The sequence below is a fragment of the Staurois parvus genome, unplaced genomic scaffold (genome assembly GCF_062004578.1).
Source record: "Staurois parvus isolate SC_StPar_1 unplaced genomic scaffold, SC_StPar_1.0 ptg000304l, whole genome shotgun sequence".
Taxonomy (NCBI): domain Eukaryota; kingdom Metazoa; phylum Chordata; class Amphibia; order Anura; family Ranidae; genus Staurois; species Staurois parvus.
Window position 1 is genome coordinate 553,898 of NW_028318100.1, and position 23,355 is coordinate 577,252.

At 42.1% G+C, this 23,355-nt stretch overlaps 1 protein-coding gene across 4 annotated transcripts in view; it reads right to left on the reverse strand.

Annotated features, from left to right (window-relative positions):
• Positions 1-23,355, reverse strand: part of TMC4 (transmembrane channel like 4) — an 880,426-nt gene that overhangs the window by 512,493 nt on the left and 344,578 nt on the right. For all 4 annotated transcript variants that reach the window (XM_089683320.1, XM_089683318.1, XM_089683319.1 and 1 more), the window contains one exon: positions 8,121-8,268. In XM_089683320.1, coding sequence (XP_089539446.1) covers positions 8,121-8,268 — 148 coding nt within the window. The remainder of the gene's footprint in view (positions 1-8,120; positions 8,269-23,355) is intronic.

A 23,355-nucleotide genomic window follows, 5' to 3' on the forward strand; every position in this document is an offset into this window, starting at 1 on the left:
GTGCTGTGACAAGCAGGGAGACATGAACAGGGCAGATGCAAGGCTCAAACATGGCAGCGTGCTGGCAGAGCAGCCACCCATGGAGCCCACCTCTCATGGCCAACCATCAGTGTGAAACTGCTGGCCCCAACGTCTGCCTCCGGCTCAGGGGGAAGCAGGTGGAAGTGATGCAGCAGGAGGGTGGGCGCCACCTGACTAGGCTGCAAAGCCCCAACTTAAATTTTTGGGCAGCCCAACTGTGTGGTGTGGGTGTCTGCACGGGGACAAGTGCAGAAGCACAGGTTAAAGAGGGGAGCCCTGAACACTTTACTTCCTGCAGCAGGGTCACCACATGGAGCCCCAGTAGCCCACTTCCAGGCCAGCACAGCAAGTCCCCTCAGTCCCTCCATACAAACGACAGGGGCAGGGAAGGGGGCATGGGTGAATTGTAGTGACTTTTGGGGGACTATTTATTAAGAAATTATTTTATTCCAAAATTGGAAATCCCAGCTGACTGTCAGGGGTTAACATTCTTGGTTGAAATTCAAATGACCTTCTAGGAGGTTACAAAAACCAGTGAGTAGAAGAAACTTGTTTGAAAGACAATGAGACACACACCACTATTGAAATTCCTACAGGTGATCAAACAAAGTCCCAGAAAAGACAATGGGGGATCTGAGGTTGGTTAGTCTAAGACCCTGCAGATATATGTTTCCTAAACAAATGCCATGGTCTAGGGAAAGTTAGGAGATTCATCTGCAGGAAACTTAATTATAAAGTCAAACACCACTATTTGGACTTCTACAGGTGAGCCAACACACCTAACCAAAAAGGACAATGATGAGATGGAAACCTGATTGTCTGAGAGCTCACACAAAACCTTGGGAAGTGTGATGGACAAACAAACTTCTTGAACTGTCACAATAGCTATTGGATACCGAGCTCAAAATATAACTGGCTGTTTACCCTAATTCCCACACAATAAACAGGTAAACAGAGGGTTTTTCCTACTCATGGGAACTTTATTCCTTAAACAAAAAGGTGAAGCTTAGGTCATCTAAAGCTAAAAACTTGATATATCTACCCACAAAGACATTATCAAAAGGCATATTACCAACACTTTTATCAAGGGAACATATCTTTGAGAAGGTTAGGTATTGCATCCCACTCAATTAAGTGTGAAATGATGAAGAATAAGATGATTTGTGAATTAATGTCAATTATACATTTCCAAAAGAAATCAAAAATTTCAAAACAGTTTAAATATCAGGGAAATGAGAAACTGAATGTATGTAGATCTTTCTATGGTTCTTATCCAAGAATTAGTAGTGAAATCAACTATACTTGGATAGACATATACATCTGATACCTAAAGATATTTTGGTTTCAATCAAAGCATGAGTCATCATTAAAACACAAATTGTTTTGTGATCCCTAGCTGCCCCCAGTGGACAGGTGAGATATATCTTATGTATGCACACTTCTCGACCGGCCAATCAACAAGCCTGTTGGGAGGGTCTTTTAAAACAAAGGTTTGGATGGTATAAAAAGCCATGCACCTCACATCTAAAAAAAAAGAAAGAAAAGAAGATCTGAAAAGCTGAGCAATCTGAAAATTTGAGAATCTGAAACAATCTGAAAGATCTTCTAAACTTCAAAACTTCTGCTAAACCTCTGAACCTCTGAACTTCTACACTTCTTCTATAACACTACAATCAAGGCTGCTATAACTTCCTATATATATCATCTCTCCTAGTGCTAACACTTACTGCACTATCCCTCACTTGATACCTGCGGCCATTTTGCTGAAGGAGTCCAGCTGCCATTTTGTCTTGAGGACCATTTGAAGGCCCAACTGCATCCCACTGGGGAGTCCTCACAATCAAGGTTCTGGGAGTGGTGAGATTGCTAGGATACTGTAGTTTATTTGATATTTCCAATTTTCCAAAGACTGATAGCATTTGTACTGTGTGTTTAGAAATATTAGATCTATACATAATTATCACTAAAAATTGTTTGATTTGATATTGAAATTAGATATTGCATTTAACTGATTGGTAGTTTTGTTGTAGTGCAATTTATCAGGGATACTTTTCTTTTTTCTCTATGGTCACGAGAAAATTGAAATAATTTCTGAAGCACTATAAGGTTACAACTTATACTTAAATTTGATTTTTTTCATCTCTTTACTATTATCTATATCTATTGTTTGATCATAGAAATTAGCCTGTCATATTTTTGATTGTATGTACAAGTATACATTTATCACCAGTATTTTGTGTTTGTATTAATATATATATAAATTTTGTACATAAATAAATTATTTATTTATTTATCCAAAAGGCAATTTTTGTGTATATGGTACGAATTCATACTGGCTAAAAGGACTCAAGGTTTATTATTAAGTGGTGATCAAATTATTAAGGTGTCCAAATTATTGATTCATTAAATATTTACCGTATTTTAACGGCTGGAGGCACTGCGATATTTTATTTAAGGGAGAGGACACCGCCCTACGTATTTAAAATAAATTCTTACATAAACCACCACAGAATGCAGCCCACAATGTCAACTGGAATGGCTGATGGGACCTCTCTTCTCTGGAGGCTGTGGAGTCCGGCTCTACAGAACGGAAAGTTCTTTCTTCCCCTTTGAGGGACTGTGGTCACAGTAGATGCCAGCCTGCTGGGCTGGGGAGGAGTCTTCGGTTGGGCTTAGCTCAGGGTTGCTGGACTCCGGAGGTGGCTCTACTGCTCACCTGCCCTGCCACTTCGGGCAGCCAGGTTGTTGCTATCACAGTGGACAGATCGCCTACTGGGTCTGCCGATCAGGACACAGTAGGGCAATGCCACCGTGGTGGTGTGCCTCACGCATCGGGGGGCACAAGAAGTGCAGCAGCGATGCTGGAGGCATCCCACATCCTGAGATGGGTGCAAAGATTTCTTCCAGCTCTGTCTGCTGTACAAATTCTGGGGGTCGAAAAGTGGCAGTCAGACTAACTTAGCCGGCTGATGCTGGTTCAGGGCATGTGGTCCCTGCACTCTGAGGTGTTCTGTCAGCTCTGCCATCGCTGGAGGATGCCGGGTGTGGATCTCTGGCATCCTGCCTCAACCTGAAGGTTCCAAGGTGCTTGGCAAGATCATTGGATCCTCAGTAGATGTGACAGTGCTGTGGGATCAGTATATCTCATCTACGCCTTTCTGTCTCTCTGACTATTCCTCGTCTCTAGGATAGAGACTGAAAAAATTCCATTTATTTATCAGAAATCCAGGTTCTGATGGCTCCAGACTAACCTCGCCATCTGGGGGATGGCGGCGTGAGGTGGTTAGTGGCACATACTTTCTAGCAACTGCCTCTTCAGGGGGACCTTCTGTCTCTGGGGCCTGTGTTCCACCCGGCTTTAACGTCGTGGTGACGTGGCTATTGAAATCCAGGTTCTGAAGGACAGGTGGTTCTCTGGCTCAATGATTCCCACTCTTAATGCCTCATGAGTCTACCTCCTAGAAGATTTTTCATTGCACCTTATGAGCTTATATTGTTTGGTGCGGAGCCTTTGACATCCATCTTCGTTCCTTCTCTGTCAATGAATGTAAGAAAAAAAAAAAATTGTTAAACACCGTAAAATCCCTCTCTCCATGTTCGACAAACACAGCACCCACTCAAACATGGCGTTTTCTCCTTTGACACTGCTTGTGACTGACTGGAAGCTTATAGTAGAGAGGGGGTTTTAGACCCAGAGAGGACTGCCCAAAGACGATGCTGAGTTTTTTTCTGCCTAGTGTCCTACTCCTGTAGGTAGGGCTATAAAACCCTGTCTGGTTATGGATAATAAAGATGCTGTATCCATCAATGAACTCAGAGAAAGGGATTTTACAGTGGGGAACGAAAAATCATTCAACAGTCCGGGAGAGGAGGTGGTCATCTTACCTCCCCAGTGCCAGTTCCACAGTCCAGGAGAGGTCGTCCTCCCTCCTCAACAGTCAGCCTGAGCAGAGGAAACTGTTTTTCCTCCCCAGCAAGGATCCATGGATACCAAAGAAATACGGTAGTCAATGTCCCTTTAAATTCAGTGAGGAGTCTTCTACAAGCTCGCTGGGGCCCATTTCGTGCACAAGTATGAAGTGATTTAGATAACAATTCCTTACAGGAGCAACACAAAGGGAGGAAGAAGAAAGGACAAGCGCACTTTCCCATTAATTGGCACTTGACTTGGGTGTTGTCTCCTTTAATGCACTGAGAAAAGGGTAGCTTTAGGCAAGTAAGGTGTCAAACTGGACAACTGTACTCTGGGCTGCAGTAACTAATGGCAATGGTGGTAAAAGTTCCTTTAGAAGGGTAGGCCAATGGTTAAGGGACCACTGATGTGATCTGGCCTGCAGAAGGCATACACTGCAGTCAGCTCTGATGATGGACTGCTGCAAATTCAACAGTAGCGGCTATGGGAACTAGGCCACAGCACATGTTAATTTGATGCAATATCCACAACTGTGTGCAGGTAAAGTAGCAGGTATGAGGAGAATGTCAGTGTTCACTTGCTTAACTGGAGTATGGGATTCTCTTACCCGGTCGGTGGCTTCCAGCTGGTCCTGGCTGTCTCGCTCTGTCAGCAAATGGGGGCCTCCACAGGTTCTCCGACTTCACTTACAGTGTTCCATCCGGTCACCTACTGGCAGACTGTATCGCTGAACAGGGTTGCAAGGCTAGTGGTCAGCGACTCCTTCTTGCCTCTCCTCTCTGGCTCTGCAGCCTGGTTCGGGTTTCTAGCAGTGAGGACAACTCTCTCTGCATCTTCTCTCCAGCTGTCTCACCTCTCACTTCTTCATATTCCACCCGAACTCTCCTGCAGGCTCAGTTACTCTTAAAGGCTATCCTGGCCCCTTGCCAAGCCTCCTATTGTGAACTAGACAGGAGCCTAAGGAGTACAGACCAGCCACACCTCACCTCCAAAGTTCTAGAGCAGGGGGAAGTCCCAGAGAGTTAGTCTGCAGAGCCTCTCAGCTCTGGCTGCAATTTGACCCACCTGGTTATCACACTTAGCCTTCCTCTCTAACAATTGAACTAGAGCTTCCTCTAGCTAACTAGGAGGGTGCTACAAATATGTAAACTGTTGGAGGGACTGATAAAGGACTATATCAAAGAATTCGCTAATGATAAAAATATCAGTAACAATCAGTATGGATTTATGAAATATTGGAATTACCAGACCAATCTTTTAACATTCTATGAGATAGTGAGCTGCCATCTAGATAAAGGATATCTGGATTTTTTAACAGCAATCAATATAGTCCGCCATAAAGGCTTAATTTATAAATTGAGGTCTGTTGGCATAGACCTTAGGATATGTACCTGTATAATAAAAACTGGTTACAGGGGAACGTACAAAAGGTGGTGATAAATAGAGCGTACTCAAAATGGTCTGGAGTGGTAAGTGGGGTACCCCAAGTCTCTGTTCTGGGACCACTTATGTTTAATATATTCATAAATTATATAAATGTTGGCAAACATAGCTCAATCAGTGTTTTTTCATAATACAAAGCAGGAAGAAATAACTTCCAGCATATACAAAACTTTAAGAAGTTCTCAATACAATAAAGTGGATGGAAACTACATAGCAAATGAGATTTAATGTCGAAAAATGTAAAGTGATGCACTTCGGGGCCAAAAACATGAATGCAGGTTATTTGAAAGTGGAGAACCTTTGGGGGAATCCAGGATGGAAAAGGATCTCAATTAAAATGGAGGAGAAGCAGTTAAACCTTAAACTGAGTAGGGGGTGCTTTACTGTCAAAGTGGTATATGTGGAATGCCCTTCCACAATCAGTGGTGTCAATAATTTCAAAAAAACTCTTAAATGGGCATCTTAGCAATATACAGACATATGAGAAATGGTATTGACAAAAACACCCTTACACAGGTTGAACTGGGCGTACTGGTGTCTTTATTCAACCTTACACACTATATTTGCGACTGTGAATTTTGAGCCTGCAGGATTCAACAAGAACACATGTAGCTGCAAATCTGATCCTGATTCCTGAGGATAAAATGGTTGCATTGCCTGATGTTTCCTTTTATATAGAAGGTTCTGCAGGTGAAATTGTAATTCATTACGCTACTTTTTCAGGGTTGCTTGAGTCCCTTTTTGTTGGTATCCTTTCCCATTACTTTTTGAACATCGCACACATTGAAGAATGGAGTCCTTTGTCCTCCTTCTGCAAGGAGAAATAGATTTTTTTGAACTCACCATACACCCTGTTCCAAATTATTATGCAAATGATATTTTTCTCATTTACCTAAATAATTGATGTAAATAACAGTCAGCATAATTCTCATGTTATCAACTATTAAGAGTAAAATTCAAATTTTATTGAACAAACCTCCCAATGATAACAGTATTTTTTTTAAACATAAAAAACTTACAATGCACTATTCCAAATGATTACGCACAGTAAGTTTCAAAACATTTTATAGGTTGTAAAGAACTGAAAATTGTCATTTGTTGTGTTTGCAGCATATTTACTAAAATCAAAAGCTATTTCAATCAAACTTTTAACATTTTAACTTTTTAAACATTTTAACAGGTCAGGTTACATTTTAAATAGGATCCCTTATTTGATAGCAGCTTCACAAGTCTTACATCCATTGAACTTGTGAGTTTTTGGACAGTTTCTGCTTGAATTTGTTTGCAAGATGTCAGAATAGCCTCCAAGAGCTGCTTTTTGGATGTAAACTGCCTCATAGATCTTTTGCTTGAGGATGCTCCAAAGGTTCTCAATAGGATTGAGGTCAGGGGAGGATGGAGGCCACACCATGACTTTCTCTCCTTTTATCCCCATAGCAACCATTGATGCAGAGGTATTCTTTGCAGCATGAGATGGTGCATTATCATGCATGAAGATGATTTTAATACGGAAAGCATAGTTCTTCCTTCTGTACCAGGGAAGAAAGTGGTCAGTCATAAACTCCACATACTTTGCAGAGGTCATCTTTACACCTTCGGGGACCCTAAAGGGGCCGGCCAGCTTTGTTCCCATGATTCCAGCCCAAAACATGACTTCACCACTGCCTCGCTGACGTCGCAGCCTTGTTGAAACAGGGTGGCCATCCACCAACCATCTACTACTCCATCCATCTGGACCATCCAGGGTTGCACGGCACTCATCAGTGAACAGGACTGTTTGAAAACTAGTCTTCATGTATTTTTCTGCCCAATGCAGCAGTTTCTGCTTGTGAGCATTGGTTAGTGGTGGCCGAATAGAAGGTTTTTGCACAGTTTCAAGACTCTGGAGGACTCTACACCTTGATGTCCGTGAGACTCCAGAGGCACCAGCAGCTTCAAATATCTGTTTGCTGCTATGTAATGGTATTTTAGCAGCTGCTCTCTTGATCCTATGCATGGATCTGGCAGAAATCTTCCTCAATGTGCCTTTATCTGCACAAACCCATCTGTGCTCTGAATCAGTCACAAATCTCTTAATAGTGCGATGATCACGCTTACGTTTTCGTGAAATATCTAATGTTTTCATACCTCGTCCAAGGCATTGAACTATTTCACTCTTTTCGCCAGCAGAGAGATCCTTTTTCTTCCCCATATTGCTTGAAAATGGTGCTCTGCTTAATAATGTGGAACACCCTACTTTAGTAGTTTTTCCTTAAATTGGGCTCACCTGCCAATCTAATTATCACAGGTGTCCGAGATTGTTTTCAGTGATCAAAAGAGCCCTGACACAGAATGCCATCCATGAGTTAAACTGAAAAACAAAATATTTAATCTTTGTGACACTTAAATAGAATTTGCATAATAATTTGGAACAGGGTGTAAAATCAGTTTCTACAGTAGTTCAATAATGAGTGCTCTTTCTGTTGCAATAGTTCCAAAAATATATTCTGTTTTTACTTCTGCTTTTTCACACTAATTTACTGATACGCTGGTATGCAGGTACAGGGGTAGAGCCACTAGAGGGCCTGACCTCTTTTTGATATGCAAAGTGTGTGCAATCCTCCTGTAGGTGACAGTATATCCACACACTGAGGAAACATGCCTTGCAGTGAACTATGGCAAGTACAAAACAGCCTTTTAAAGTTCAAATTCTATTTGATCCAAGCTAATCTTTTGATTGGAGTTCTCTAATAGAATTACCTACCTTCAGCTCATTCAGGATACTCTTCTGTTTAAGCTTTATGATCTTCTCATCCTTTATGCAGAAATCCCAGCCTGAAAACACTTTGTCTGTGTAACTAGTCATTGATGAATCCGTTGCAATGAAACTCTGTTTAAAGCCTTGAACAGATCTAAAAAAAAAATGTTAACAGCAATGGTCAATGAAAAGAGTGTATTTATTGAATCAATTTAGTACATGTGCAAACACAGACATATACACCATAAGGTGTATGCGGTATTACATTATAAGTAGCTGTGGTGTGTATCAATGCACATCAGCCTTGGTGGAAACACAAATGAAAGTTGATTTTTGAGTTGCTGTAATAAGTTACCCTGTACCTTTGTTATGTGATAAAAATCAATTTATAAAACAAATATTGTTTACCAATACCCACACACTAAAGCCCATGGGATCAAAGTGGTCAATTCAATCAAGTGGTCATATTGCACTGTGATTGAGGGAGTGGTAAAAAAAAATTATGAAAAAGATCTCCAAGGAAACCGCTAATATCCTGAGCATAATTTTCATTAAATTTAAAAAAAAAAAACTCAAAATACTTTGAACAGTTCCCTCAAGAGGTCCAAACTTGAATTTCAGAAAACACCTCCCACCCACAGTTCCCGCATACACAGGCCTCTCTTCAGGGGTGAAGATGTTAATACTCAATGCATGCATATATATTATTTTATGCAGGTGGGGTCTTTTATAGGGGTATCAAGAAACCCCCCCTAAAAGAAAATCTCTACCTTGTCCTGTTGCCCAAAGAAGCCTAATGTGCAGCCCAGTGAACAGCATTCCAAATAAAATGGAAGTAAACATGGGTTAAACCAAATCACTCCCATGGCGGGAGGAGCCTAATCATGGCGGGGCAGAGCCTAATCATGGCGGCGTAGGAGAGCACGCTTTTGGTGCTCTCTGCTGCTTTCCCATCACCCTGGAGGAAGGAAAAGCCTGAGGGAAGAGTACCGCAGACCTACCTTGGGGCAGCGGGTCTCGGAGAGGAGACAGCAGCCCGAGGAGCGGAGAGGAGGCGGTGGATCGTGGACGCGGCGTCTCCGGGAGTTGGAGGGTGGAGAGTCGGTCCAACGTGAGAGATGTGGAGGATGTGATTGGTCCCCGGGGGTCGGCAGAGGGCAGAGTCGTAAGCTGGAGGAGGAAGCAGGGAGGCACGCGGATGCGGTGTGACCAAGAGACTGGCCGCAAGGGAGCTCTGGGTAGGAGAGAAGCCGGCCGGCGTTCGGCTGCTGGAGGAGAACGTCAACTTCTCTCCCCCTCCCTCACTCATTCACTCTTCTCGGCTGGGAGAGACCTTGAGAGACACTGAGCCCCTGAGGCTGGAAGGGACCTGAAAGGTGGATGAGAGGAATCCCCCAGAAGACTGTGGGTCAATAGAGGTGAGAACTGAAAAAAAATTAACTGACTGACTGTGAATGAAAGAATTTAACACTAGAACATAGTGGAATAATGGTTTGCAGCAGTGACCTGATTGAACTCATGATAATATAAGAAGAAGGAAAAGAGGGTCTGCATGTAAAGAGGGGGATTCCTTGGGAAGGCTAAAGAGAGGAAAAAGTTTTGTTTTTTCTAGGTCCCGGGTGCAAGTGATCTGTTCCTATATTAGGAAAAAGAAAAGAATAAACATAGAAGAGATGAAGAATAAAAATGTTAAAAGTAATGGACCAAAGGGGTCTCAATCTGGTTCGCTAAAAAAATATACATCACAAGGTAATGTGACTCCAGAAAGATCCCAGGGGGCTAGTGAAAAAAGTGAATTGGAAGTAAGTGTGGACGGTAGCCCCAGATTGTCTCTAGGAGGAGTGAAATGTAGCAATCAACAAAAAATAAGCAATATGGAGATAAGAGAACAACAAAGTGAAATGCAAGTTTGGAGAAAACAATAAAACAAGAAATGGCAATTTTGCGGAATGATATGGGTCAGATGTTATGCAGATTGGAGGAAATGGAGGTTAAGGTTAGAAATCAGGCCCAGAATATTGCAGATTTAGATCAAAGGACACTCGCCATAAAGAGGGATCAAAGAGAATTGCTATATAGGCTAGAGATACAAGAAAATAGAGAGAGAAGGTGTAACATAAGGGTAAAGGGTATTCCGGAACTTCCAAGAGGGGTGAAGTACGAGGTTTAATCTGCAAAATTGTAAACTCCATAATGGATAGAAATGAAACAGAAATAGTCAACATAGGAGAAATATTTAGAACTGGAAAGCCCCAGCAAGGAGGCGGAAAAGAAAAACCAAGGGATGTAATAATTCAATTTCAGAATTATGGAGATAAGGAAGATCTATGGAGAAAGATCAAGGGAAAATCAAGTATTAAGTATGGATAAATAGATATACAGATTTATGCTGATATCTCAAAAGAAACCCTAAAGAGAAAGAGACTTTTAAAACCCCTGTTAGAGCAGATGAAAAAACAGAATAGATGCACTGTAGATGGGGTATTCCTGCATGTTTAATCGGATGGAAGAATGGAGTTACAGCTCACTTGAGATTCCCTGAGGACTTAAAGGACTTTGTGATAGACTTGAACTACAATTTACAGAGACTCTTGGATGGGGTGGGGAGAGGGGGGACTTGGGATTTGGGGGAGGGAGGGAGTGGCGGTTGGTTAGAGGGGGGAGATGGGGGGGAGGAGTTGGGGAGGAGGAAATATCTCTTTTTTTTTTCTCTTTTGACTCCTACCCCCTCTCCTTCCCTCCCTGTTACTTGCTCTCTCTTGTTCCTGGGTTCCCCTCTTTCCTCTGCATCCCCTCGGGAGACAAAAGTATATAAGAAGGAGGGGTGTTAGAGTTAAGGGGGAGCCAAACAGAGGTCTAGGAGATGGAGGAGAGAAACTTGGGATGGTGGGAAAGGGGAGGTGCCATGCAGGGTTAGAGCTCAACCCCAAGTATTAAATCTAAGGTGGGTTAGAACCCTCAAATGATTGGACGGCAGTTGATAGGCCAAAATGGGGAAGGGATGGGTGGCGGAGGGGGGAGGAGGGGAGAGGGTTTTAAGGTTAATATCCTACGTGAAAAGAAGAATGATAAAGTAGGGAAAAGTAAGGAAGGGAAAAGGAGAAAAAAGGAAAACAAGGAAAGTAGAGAGAGAGGTGAAAGAAAGGAAAAAAAATTAAAAGAATAGAGGAGTTACAGTTTATAACATATAATGTAAATGGGTTGAATTGTCCCGGGAAAAGGTTTAGATTATTTAGGGAACTTCAACATAGAGCAATTTCAGTAGTATTTTTACAGGAAACACATTTTGAGTTAAAATCAAATGTTAAGTTGAACTCTAGATACTATCCAACATGGTTTTATGCAGATTCCCCTATAAAGAGGGCAAAAGGTGTTGCTATAGGATTTGCAAAGAATATAAGATTTGAATTGGAGGATAGGAAAACTGATCCTGAGGGGAGGTTTTTGTTTTTTGAAAGGTAAGCTGCAGGATAAGGAGTGTACAATTGCTAATATTTATTGTGCAAATAAAAAACCAGAGGTATTTTTGAAAGGAATTTTCAAAAAGCTTGCTGGATTTTAAGAAAGGATTTTTGATAGTGGCCGGAGATTTTAACCTATGTATAGACCCACAGATGGATACGACTTCTCAGGTTCAGAGAGAGGGAAGTAGGTCTTTGAGATTAGTGAAAAAAGAATTGAAAGAATGTCAATTAGTGGATAGTTGGAGACTCCTGCATATGAAGGATAGAGACTTTACTTTTTTTTCAAGTGTACACGAGGTTTATTCCAGATTAGATTATATCTTGATCGATCACCAATTTATTGAAAGCTTAGTTAAAGTAACAATAGAAGCAATGTTTCTATCGGACCATGCCCCTGTTATAATGAAATTGGGATGGAGGAGGGGATTGGTAAGAGACACGTCATGGAGGTTAAATGAATCACTACTTATGGATCAAGACACTGATAGGAAGATTGGAGAAGAGATTAGGAGATTTTTTAAGGAAAATGAGACGGGGGAAGTTTCAATAGCTACAGTGTGGGAGGCCCATAAGGCGTATATCAGAAAAATCCTTATCGCAATCGGGGCAAAAAAGAAAAGAGAAAGGAGAGAGAAAATTAGTAGGCTCTTGGAGGAATTAACAGAATTAGAACAACTGCATAAAAATAATATAACTAAACAGATTAAACAGAAAGTCATAAAAAAGAAGGAAGAATTGGAGAATATGATGGAGGAAGAAAAGAGGAGAGTCTTTAATAAGGTGATAGAGGAGAGATATAGATGGGGAGATAACCGGGAAAGTTCTTGATGAGAGCTGTGAGAAAAAAGAAAAATAGAAATTATATAGACAAAATAAAAAACCCCAAGGGAGAATTGGTGTCTTCAACTAAAGAAATTGCGAAGGTATTTAAGGATTATTATAGTAAATTATACAACATCGCTTCACATGACCCTATAAGTAAGGATGATAAAGTAAATAATGAAAAAAAGAAAGGAATATCTAAAAAATGCAGACCTACCAAATTTAAATGAAGAACTTTTAAATTTGCTGTACTCTGAAATTACACAAGATGAAATAAAAATGGCATTAAAAAGTTTTAAGATGGGAAAGAGTCCTGGGCCGGATGGCTATACTGTGAGGTATTATAGAAAATATATGGAATTGCTGATGCCTAAATTGAAGAGTTATATGAATGCCCTGGGGGGAGATATGGAAATGAAGAGGGAATCCTTGCAGGCGCAGGTGGTCCTTATTCACAAGGAAGGAAAGGATGTTTCCCAATGTTCAAGTTATAGACCTATATCGCTTCTGAATACAGATACGAAGCTATATGCAAAGGTTTTGGCAAATAGGTTGAGAGACCTAATGCCTGAATGGGTACACAGAGATCAGGTTGGGTTCGTTCAGGGTAGAGAAGGTAGAGATAATGGGATAAGATCGCTATTGTTAACTCAGAAATGTAAAAAGGAAAAGTTTCCGGTGGTCTTGCTTTTGGTCGATGCAGAAAAGGCATTTGATAGAGTCAGCTGGAGTTTTATGATGGACACTTTGGTAGCATTGGGAATAGGAAGTAGAATGAGAGAGTGGATAGGAAAATTATGTAAAAGGCCTTCTGCAGTGGTTTTGGTAAATGGGGAAAAGTCAGAGACATTTGAGATGTCAAATGGAACTAGACAGGGTTGCCCATTGTCCCCTCTGTTGTATGTCTTATCTTTGGAGCCCTTGCTGTCAACAATAAGGAGAAATGCGGATATTAGGGGAATAGGTATAGGAAGTACTGAACATAAGGTAGCTGCCTTTGTGGACGATTTATTGTTCTATGTAGGAAACCCTAGACTAACACTCCCTAATTTAATGAGAGCGTTGAAAGAATATGGGAAGGTGTCCAACTTAAAAATCAACCCTAATAAAACGGAGATATTAAATATAAACATCCCAAATAGCGAGAAAAAAAAGATACAAAGAGAATTTCCCTTTGTATGGAAAGAGAAGTAATAAAAATATTTCGGGGTGAAACTTACTTCTACATACAAAAATTTGTATAGATCAAACTATATTCCCCTGTTAAATGAAGTTAAAGAAGAAATAAAGAAATTAAGAGGAAGGAATACGTCTTGGATGGGAAGAATAAATCTGGTAAAAATGATAATTGTTCCTAAAATCTTATATAAATTCCAAATGGTCCCTATTAAACTTCCAGAGATATATTTTAAAGTAATGAAAAGATTGATAACAAGATACATATGGGGAAATAAAAAGCCTAGAGTAGCATATGAAGTGTTGAGTAGGAATAAAGAGAAAGGGGGGTTGGGAGTGCCAGATATTAGGAGATACTATAGAGCGGTAATCTTGGCAAGAATATTTGATTGGACGCATAACCCAAATGGGAAAAGATGGGTTACAATTGAAAATACACTTAGTGGAAATAATTTAAGGAAAAGCATATGAGTGCCTTCACAATATAGAAATTTAGAAGAGAGCACGAGTGTGTACACGTTAAATGTCTTTAGAGTATGGGATAAAATGCATAAGAAGATGAAATGGGATTTTAATGCCTTTGAGAAATTCAGAGTATTTTTCCCCAGGTAGAGAGGAGCTTTCGGGAAGGTGGTTTAAGAAGGAAGAGGCACTATTGGGTGATATAATGGAAGGAGTAGAATTGAAATCATATGAGGTTTTGATGAGAGAAGAGGGAGGGATATTTAATAAACTAGATGTGTAGAAATATAATCAGTTGAAACATTTCATTGGGACCCTTCCAAAACCTTTGAGAGCAAGGGACAATTGGAACGCGTTCGAAAGGTTGTTGGAATCACGAGGAGATGGGAAGCATGGCACAGCTAAAGTATATAAAATTCTCACGGAATTAGATATGGATACTAAATTAATGTATATAGAAAAATGGGAAAGAGATTTGGGGGTGGAGATTGGGGAAGATAAACAGAGAAAAATATAGAGATTGATTCACGAAAATATAAGCATGTGTGAGGTGGAAATGAATTATAAGTGTTTGATAAGATGGCATATCGCACCAAGGGTGGAACACAGGATGAGTGTGGAGAGATCTCCAAAATGTTGGAGAGAGTGTGGAGAAATAGGCACGACATGTCACATTTGGTGGGAGTGTCCAAAAATACAGATATTCTGGAAGAAAATAATACATCAAATTAGGCTGATAACAGAAGTAGAGCTGAAATTGGACCCTGAAATATGTCTTTCATAGAACAGACTTGTCAGTTAAGAAATATAAAGAAACAGGATATGGCACTACTTGAATGCTGCAAAGGGACTGATACCTAAGTTCTGGAGAAAGGTTGAGGCACCGAGGGAGGAGGACTGGATGAACAGAGTAAAACAGATTAATAAAATGGAAAAATTGTATTACACTCAAGAAGATAGATTAGGAACATATTATATGAAATGGAATAAATGGGAAGAATATAGATTGAAGATTAAATGAAGGAAGTAATAATGACTCGAGATTTTTTTTTTTTCTTGCTTTAAGAACTGAAGTGTTTAAGATTTGATAAGGTGGAAAACGTAGGATATAAGGGGGGGAGGGTGAGGAGGGGGGGATAGGGATTGTGATAGGAAGGGAGAGGGGATGTTATTAAATAAATGGAAATGGAAGTGGAATATTAATTTTTTTTGTGTTGTTGTGGAAAAACAAATATTAAATTAAAAAAAAAAAAACCAAGTCACTCCCCACTAACCATGTGAACCCCCAAAAAAGTACAAAAAAGAATGAGTGCATCAACAGAAAAAAACCCTACATGTTTTGCTCTATACAAGTTTCGTCAGGGGTGCCCACAAATAATAAATAATATACTACTCAAAAAAATTAAAGGAAAACTTTGAAAACAAATCAGATCTCAACGGGGAAAATGGCATGCTGGTTATCTATATTGATATGGACTGGGTAATGTGTTATGAACGTAAGGATGCCCCATCGTTTGACGGAAATGAGAATTATCAACCTACAGAGGACTGAATTCAAAGACACCCTGAAAATCAAAGTGAAAAAATGATGCAGCAGGCTAGTTCATTTTGCTGAAATTTAATTGCAGCAATTCAAAATGGTACTCAGTAGTTTGTATGCATGCTTGTGTGAATGCCTGACAACGTCAGGGGTATGCTCCTAATGAGACGACGGATGGTGTCCTGGGGTATTTCCTCCCTGATCTGGACCAGGGCAGCACTGAGCTCCTGGACAGTGTGAGGTGCAACCTGGCAGCGTTGGATTGACCAAAACATGATATCCCAGAGGTGTTCTATTGGATTTATGTGAGGTGAGCGTGGGGGCCATTCAATGGTATCAGTTCCTTCATCCTCCAGGAATTGCCTGCATACTCTCGCCACATGAGGCCAGGCATTGTCATGCACCAAGAGGAACCCAGGACCCACTGCACCAGCGTAGGGTCTGACAATGGGTCCAAGGATATACCCGATACCTAATGGCAGTCAGGGTGCCACTGTCTAGCCTGTAGTGGTCTGTGCGTCTCTCCATGGATGCGCCTCCCCAGACCATCACTAACCCATCACCAAAACTGTCACGCTGAAACAGGCAGCATAATGTTCTCTACAGCTTCTCCAGACCCTTTCACATCTGTTACATGTGCTCAGGGTAAACCTGCTCTCAACTGTGAAAAGCACAGGGCGCCAGTGGCAGATCTGCCAATTCTGGTGTTCAATGGCAAATGCCAATCGAGCTCTAAGGTGCCGGGCAGTGAGCACATGGCCTTCTAGAAGACATAAGGCCCTCAGGCCACCCTCATGAAGTCTATTTATGATCGTTTGGTCAGAGGCATTCTTACCAGTGGTCTGCTGGAGGTCAATTTGTAGGACTCTGGCAGTGCTCATTCTGTTCCTCCTTGCACATAGGAGCCACATCCTGCTGATGCGTTAAGGACCATCTGCAGCCCTGTCCAGCTCTCCTAGAGTAACTGCCTGTCTCCTGGAATCTCCTCCATGCTTTTGAGACTGTGCTGGGAGACATAGCAAACCTTTTGGCAATGGCACGTATTAATGTGTCATTCTGGAGGAGTTGGACTGCCTGTGCAATCTCTGTAGGGTATCACCTCATGCTACCAGCAGTAACACTGCCAAATGCAAAACTAGTGAAAAACAGTCAGAAAAGATGAGTAGAGAAAAAAATGTCTGTGGCCTCGACCAGTAAAACCATTCCTGTTTTGGAGGTCGTCTTATTGTTGACCATCTAGTGCACCTGTTAATTTTATTAACACCAAAGCAGCTGAGACTAATTAACCTCCCTGGCGGTATTCCTGAATGTAGCTCGGGGTTAACTTTCAGTACCAAAAGCGTTGTACCTGCAGCGTTGCTCAGGGACTCCCTCGATTACTTACCTTGTCCTTTGCTCCCGCGATGTCCGCCCTGCAGCGTCCCCGGTCAGGATTTTTAAGATGCCAAAACTCAAACACAGATTAAGTAAAAATACAGATTTTATTCATAATACAAATAAAACAACAACATTAAAGGTGTTAAACTTTTAAAACAATCAAGGAATATCCAAGTGGTCTGTACATGTAGCTGCTTCCACTCAACATATTTCGCCAATCGCTGGCTTCTTTGGGAGATTTAAGAGCACTACATATTATACCACTGAAAATCGGGAAAAGAACAGTCACAAACAATGCACAAAAGAAATATGTATATTGTAAATACATTAAATTATACAAAACACTCTGGGGGGAGTGGCTGGATGTAGAGCGGGATGGACGCCTAAGGCTGGCCATACATTATACAATTTTCTTGAGATTTTTGCTTTAGATTTACCAAAAACCATATAATATGAGGTCAAACCCAAACAACACTTTCAATTGTATCCAATTAGGCAGGCCCTTGCACTACACAGTTGAAGGTAAATCTAAAAGAAATTGGGCAGAAATTGGACAGAAAATTGTATAGTGTATTGCCAGCCTAAGAGAGTTGCTCCTGGGACTCCTGTGTAATCCTTCCCCTGTATACTGGCACTGGATCTTCATTACAGAGGGTGTGCTGTCTCTCCTGATCCCAGTGATCACCCTGACATGCCTTCCAAAAGCAGCTCATCCACCCCAACTCCAGAGAAGAAGCAGAGTGCCCCAGCGACCTCGTGTACTGACGCCATCTTGGCACACAAATTACAGGCACTGCTGGCAGACATGGACCTGGCTGGGGACTGCGAGCAGGCTGCGCCTCTCCCCTCATCATTGCAGGGCTTCCGAGCCCTGCAATCATCCACAATCACAGCAGTCATCCTCTGGACTATAGAGCAAAGTAGGACCTCTTTGCTGGTGAGGATAGATCATTTGGCGGAGGAGTGCAATCTTATCCGGCATGATCTTGATAAGATCCGAGGCAGGCTAACGGAGACAGAATCCCGCATCTCAGCCACTGAAGACACAACTTCTCAACATTCCCACCTCCTGCAGTTTCTTCAGCACACAGTGCAAGCACTAGTGGCAAAATCTGATGACGCTGAGAATCGGCTTCGCCGCAATAATGTGAGGGTGCTGGGCCTGCCGGAAGTGGCTGAAGGCGATCGACCTGCGGAGTTTGTGGAGGCCTTTTTAAAGGCGCTATTAGGCTTATCTGAAGTTTCCCCAATGTATTTGATAAAAAGTGCCTATAGGGTACCCACAGGGAAATATATACCAGGGGCAACCCCTTGTCCCTTCCAGGTCCGCTTTTTGAATTTCCGGGACTGAATCCTTGGGGAGGCCAGAAAACACCCCACTCTACCGTACCTAAATTCTACAACACATCTCTTCTTGGATTTCTCTGTGGATCTCCAGAAAAAACAGAAGACCTTTAGGGAGGTGCGCAAAAAAGCTCTGTATGCAAGAAATCCTCTACAGCAGGATCTATTAAAGTCGCCTCCGTGTTCCGCACGGAGGCTCTGTAAGATGTTCTGACTTCCCTGAGGAAGTCGATGATTGGCTCCTACAGCTTAAATAACAGATCTCCAGTTTGTACATCTACCCTATTGATCTGTTTTCTTGCCGTCGGCTCTATGTGAGTATTATAGAGTCTTGGATGCCTCTTCACTGGAATTTTCAATATGTGCCACCCGGCTCATATATTGTGTTTTACCTGCGGGGGAGCCATCTACTGTGATTATCTAACACCGATTCTTTCATTGCTCTGGGGTTGCCCCTGATAGGTGACATGATACTTCTGCCTATAAAGTGCTAAGAGACTCTCTCCTGACCCCGGGATGCTCCCTATCATGGGCCTGAAGGTGATCCCAAGGATTTTGGAACCCACCCCCAATTTGTCTACTCAGAAGGATTTTCAGCTCCAAGAGGCTACTTGGATGTTATAAACTTTACTGGTTTGAGTAGCAGATTATTGAGTTACTGTTCTAGGGACTAAAACAGCTCTAGCCAAATTAATGTTTGGGTACAGGCAGAGTGGTAGGGATTTTCTAATTGTTTAGTTCGGTTATGCCTGCTCGGTCTCCCCTCCTGCTCGTCTCTGCAACATGGTTGCTGGTATTGTGGAACATAAGAGGCCTCAACAACAAATTCAATTGGTCCATTATGTTTAAGTACTTAATTTCTCATAAGCCACATATCTTGTTTCTCGAAGAAACACACCTAACTGGTAACAAAATTCTAGCTCTACGATGATCGTGGGTTTGCCAGGCTTTTCATGCCACATACTCCACATATGCCAGGGGTGTTGCAATTTTGCTAAACAAGTTCCTCCCCTGTAAGGTAAAACAAGTAATTTCAGACTGTGGCACCAGATTCTACTTTTGGAAATTCATGCTGTCCTTTGGGCTTTTGTAAATGTAAACCTGCCCCCACCAGTGGACTACTCGCTGCTATACACAAGAAAATTTTCAGAAATTGGCCCCATACCAGATTAAACATCTCCTGATTGGAGGCAATTTTAACTCCGTATTAGACCCAGACCTTGACACCTCCAATCTGCAGCATATTATATCCCCTGATTTCCAGAATTGGAGGCATACCTTTGCTCTCATTGAGCTTTGGAGGTGGAAACATCCGAGTACCTCAATGTTCTCATGTCTATCGTCTCCACACCACTCAGGCTCCCATATAGATCTAGCTCTTGGCAGTATGCCAGTCCTGTCGAAGTTGTCTGGGCTTATCCTCTGGTGGCTGATTATCCCCTCAGGGATTACACACTCCTTTTGTTATCTCAGACCTCCTAATTATCCTCTCCTTGTATTACTCCGCATGCAGGAAGAAATAGAGGACATAGTGCTTTACCTTTTAAAACTTTTTATTCCCACCATCCAAGTATTAAACTCACATTAGACAGGTTTAAAAAACGCAATATCCCATAGGAAATCCTCTGCTGGCCTCTGAGTCATACACCTGCCGTCTATCGTGTTGTGCAGCTCCTCTCCGAGTGATGACGTAGCCCCTCCCCTATGCGTTACGCCTCCAATCACGTGGCTTCATCTTCCTGCATGCGGAGAGGATAATTAGGAGGTCTGAGATAACAAAAGGAGTGTGTAATCCCTGAGGGGATAATCAGCCACCAGAGGATACATCCATTACTCCTAAAGGAAGGATCTCCCAATTTTACCAGCAAAAGTATATGTCCAGCAGGTTCCAGGGAAAGTGAACCGAAAGAGTGTATAGCCTAATTGCAGGCATCAAAGGAGGTGAGCGCACATCTTCACTATTTGAAGGATTCACAAAAGTCACAAATTGAAGAACAAGAAGCACCAAGTCACTATATATAAACAATTGTTTATTCAATGGGACTATTATTTTGATGATATTTGGATTCATACTAATCACTACTAATTATTTATGAGCATTTGGTTATGTTTATTTATGGGGGATCATTTAAATGTGTTTTAGTTGAGGGTTATTAGTTGGTTCACTATTTTTATTATATTAAATGAGGGTATTATGAATATAAATGAAATTGAGGGTATTAGTAAGTACATCATGTCACTAATAGATGATTTATGAGCACTTGGCAAAATATTTTTTTAGAGGAGTATTTCATGTGGAATTATTTTGATATTTATTTGGAGGAGATTGATTAGCTGAAATTATCTATTTAAATATTCTTTGGTATGTATACACTTTTATTAGTTATTTGTATCATAATTTGAATTAATTTAATGTTAATAATTTAATTATTATTTATTGAGAAATATTTAGGAGCGCAACATATATTTGTAGACAAAAATTGTCTGGCCACATGGACACCGACCAACACAACCCCCCCTTCCCCCTCCCACGGAGAGAGAATGACATTGACCAACACCCCTGCACCCCACCTGGGAGAGCTTTCCACAACCCCCACCTTCCCCGGCGATAGAAAGACAATCCTCTTCACAGCTCTGGACATCCCTGGGAGTGAGAGCCAGGCTCTACATACACCAAACAGGCTGCAGCCTCTCTTGGTTCTGGTTTCCATGGTGCACATGTCCCATCTTTCATGCCTTCTTCTAGGGCAGGGGTAGGCAATCTGTGGCTCTCTAGCTGTTGTGGAACTACATTTCCCATGAGGCATTGCAACATTACAAAACTGACAATTACAGCTATGATTTGCAGAGGCATGATGGAACTTGTAGTCCTGCAACAGCTGAAGAGCCACAGGTTGCCTACCCCTGTTCTAGGGGGAGGTGCTGCCCCCCTGAAAAATGCCACCCTAGGCAAGTGCCTTGTTTGTCTTGTGGTAAATACACCCCTGGCTGCACCTACGTTCCTGTATCTGCACCTGGCCTGTATCCTGGTTGCCGCCATTCCTACCTGCTGCTGCACCTACGCCCCTGCATCCACATCTGGTCTGTATCCTGCTTGCTGCCATACCTACCTGCTGCTGCACCTACGCTCCTGCATCCACACCTGGCCTGCATCCTGGTTACCACCATACCTACCTGCTGCTGCACATACGCTCCAGCATCCGCACCTGGCCTGCATCCTGGTTACCGCCATACCTACCAGCTGCTGCACCTACGTTCCTGCATCTGCACCTGGCCTGTTTCCTGGTTGCCACCATACCTACCTGCTGCTGCACCCACATTCCTACATCTGGATCTTCTGGGTCATCACCTGCCTACAGTCATCTTAAGACCCACCCGGCACTCGTGCCACTCCTGGCTCTGAGCCCTCTGTCCCCACTATCAGGGGCTTTGAGCGGGAGTAGTAAGAGGACTCCTCATCTCCATGTCAGGCTCCCCAACCGGGTATGTGACACATGACCTGTTAGGCCATTAGGGTTCTAGGAATGCAGAGCGTGCCATAAAATGTCTTTTCCACATGTCACCATTTTCACATATAGTTCATAGCATCCAACAGGAAGTGGGCACATTAATATTAGGTATATATTTGAATAGGGCATTTCATGTCAAGCCAAGCAAGGTCATACATGACTATGCTAGCACACAGGAGAGAGGAGAAAGCAGTCTCTTCCCTCCTGGGTGACAAGGGTATGCTGTGTTTGGTATCCCTGGGTTTGAAATATAATTCTGAATATTGATCTGCCAGTTGCTAGAATACCACCTGCACATACTGGAAGTTATTAATATTAGTATGAAATTGCAGTTGGGACTGGGTCATAAACTTCCTAGAAACCATCCCCAAACTGGATGATTGGTCAGTTGTTCTCAGGTGACACCCCTTTAATATCATAAAAAAGGACTGATAGGCCTAGAGAAAGGAGCTCTCGTATAACATCAATCAAGAAACATCTTAGACTTGAGAGCCAAGGCAACCTTTTTGCTCAGACAATTGGACTCTGCTAAACCAGGACTTTGCAAATATTCTGTCTTCTTAACTCCTTTCTTTTCTCTGTTGCATTATTGTTCGCTTTATATCTTTGTAACATCTTTTTCTGTAAATATTTTAATTGCACCATTTTGACCTTTTTAGTAATAAACCCTATTTTGAAAAGTGTTGAAACTGTCTCTAAAGCTTTCAATGCAAACTAAAGAATCCTGGTCTCTTGAAGAGTGCTACTGTATGTAATAATCCTCTGAACATGCTTGTCTGTGGTGACAGTGTGTGTTACAGATGCTTATGCTAATATATAAAAAGGCCTGTAAAAAAGGGTAAAAAAAGGTGGTGTTGGCAGTATAAAGGGTTCATTGTGTAATTAACCTGACCCAGTAACAATCGCTCTCAGGCTGCTGGCACATAGACTGGGGTCCCGCGAGCTGGAAAATCTTTGTGCAGGGCGCAGCTGAGAGTGGATTGTTATGCAAGTGACAGCGTGGTGCGAGATTGTCTGGTCCTTCGGTCACGAGTTGATGAGAAGGGCAGGGGTCAGGCGCTGCGTTCTGTCACAGATCCCACATCAGATGCTTACCTCCGGCTGGCAGAGGCCGAAGGGATTTGACTCTTCATTATGTCACAATTACCCGATCTAATGCTCAACTGTTTTTGGGCAGGCTCTTTGAACTGGGGGACAAGAATGGGAGGCTTTTGGCTAACCTGGTGGCAGATCCTCTTCTTCAAATGGTGATCCCGGCACTCCAGTCTCCTACAGGGGAGCTAATGACGAATACTCCACAAATGATGAAATACTCCACAAATTCTGTAACTTCTACAGTTCCTTGTATAGTCAAGACTTGTATAGTCAAGACTTCTCTGTCTTGCTTGGCCGTACTTATGGAACTACAGAGCCTCTCTTTGCATACTCTTGATCCTCAGGAGGCGGAGGCACCCATCTCCACCCTTGAAATTGAGAATGCCATAGGCTCTTTCCCTAACGCTAGGTCTCCGGGACCGGATGGTATAAGACCTATGCCAAGCTCCTGG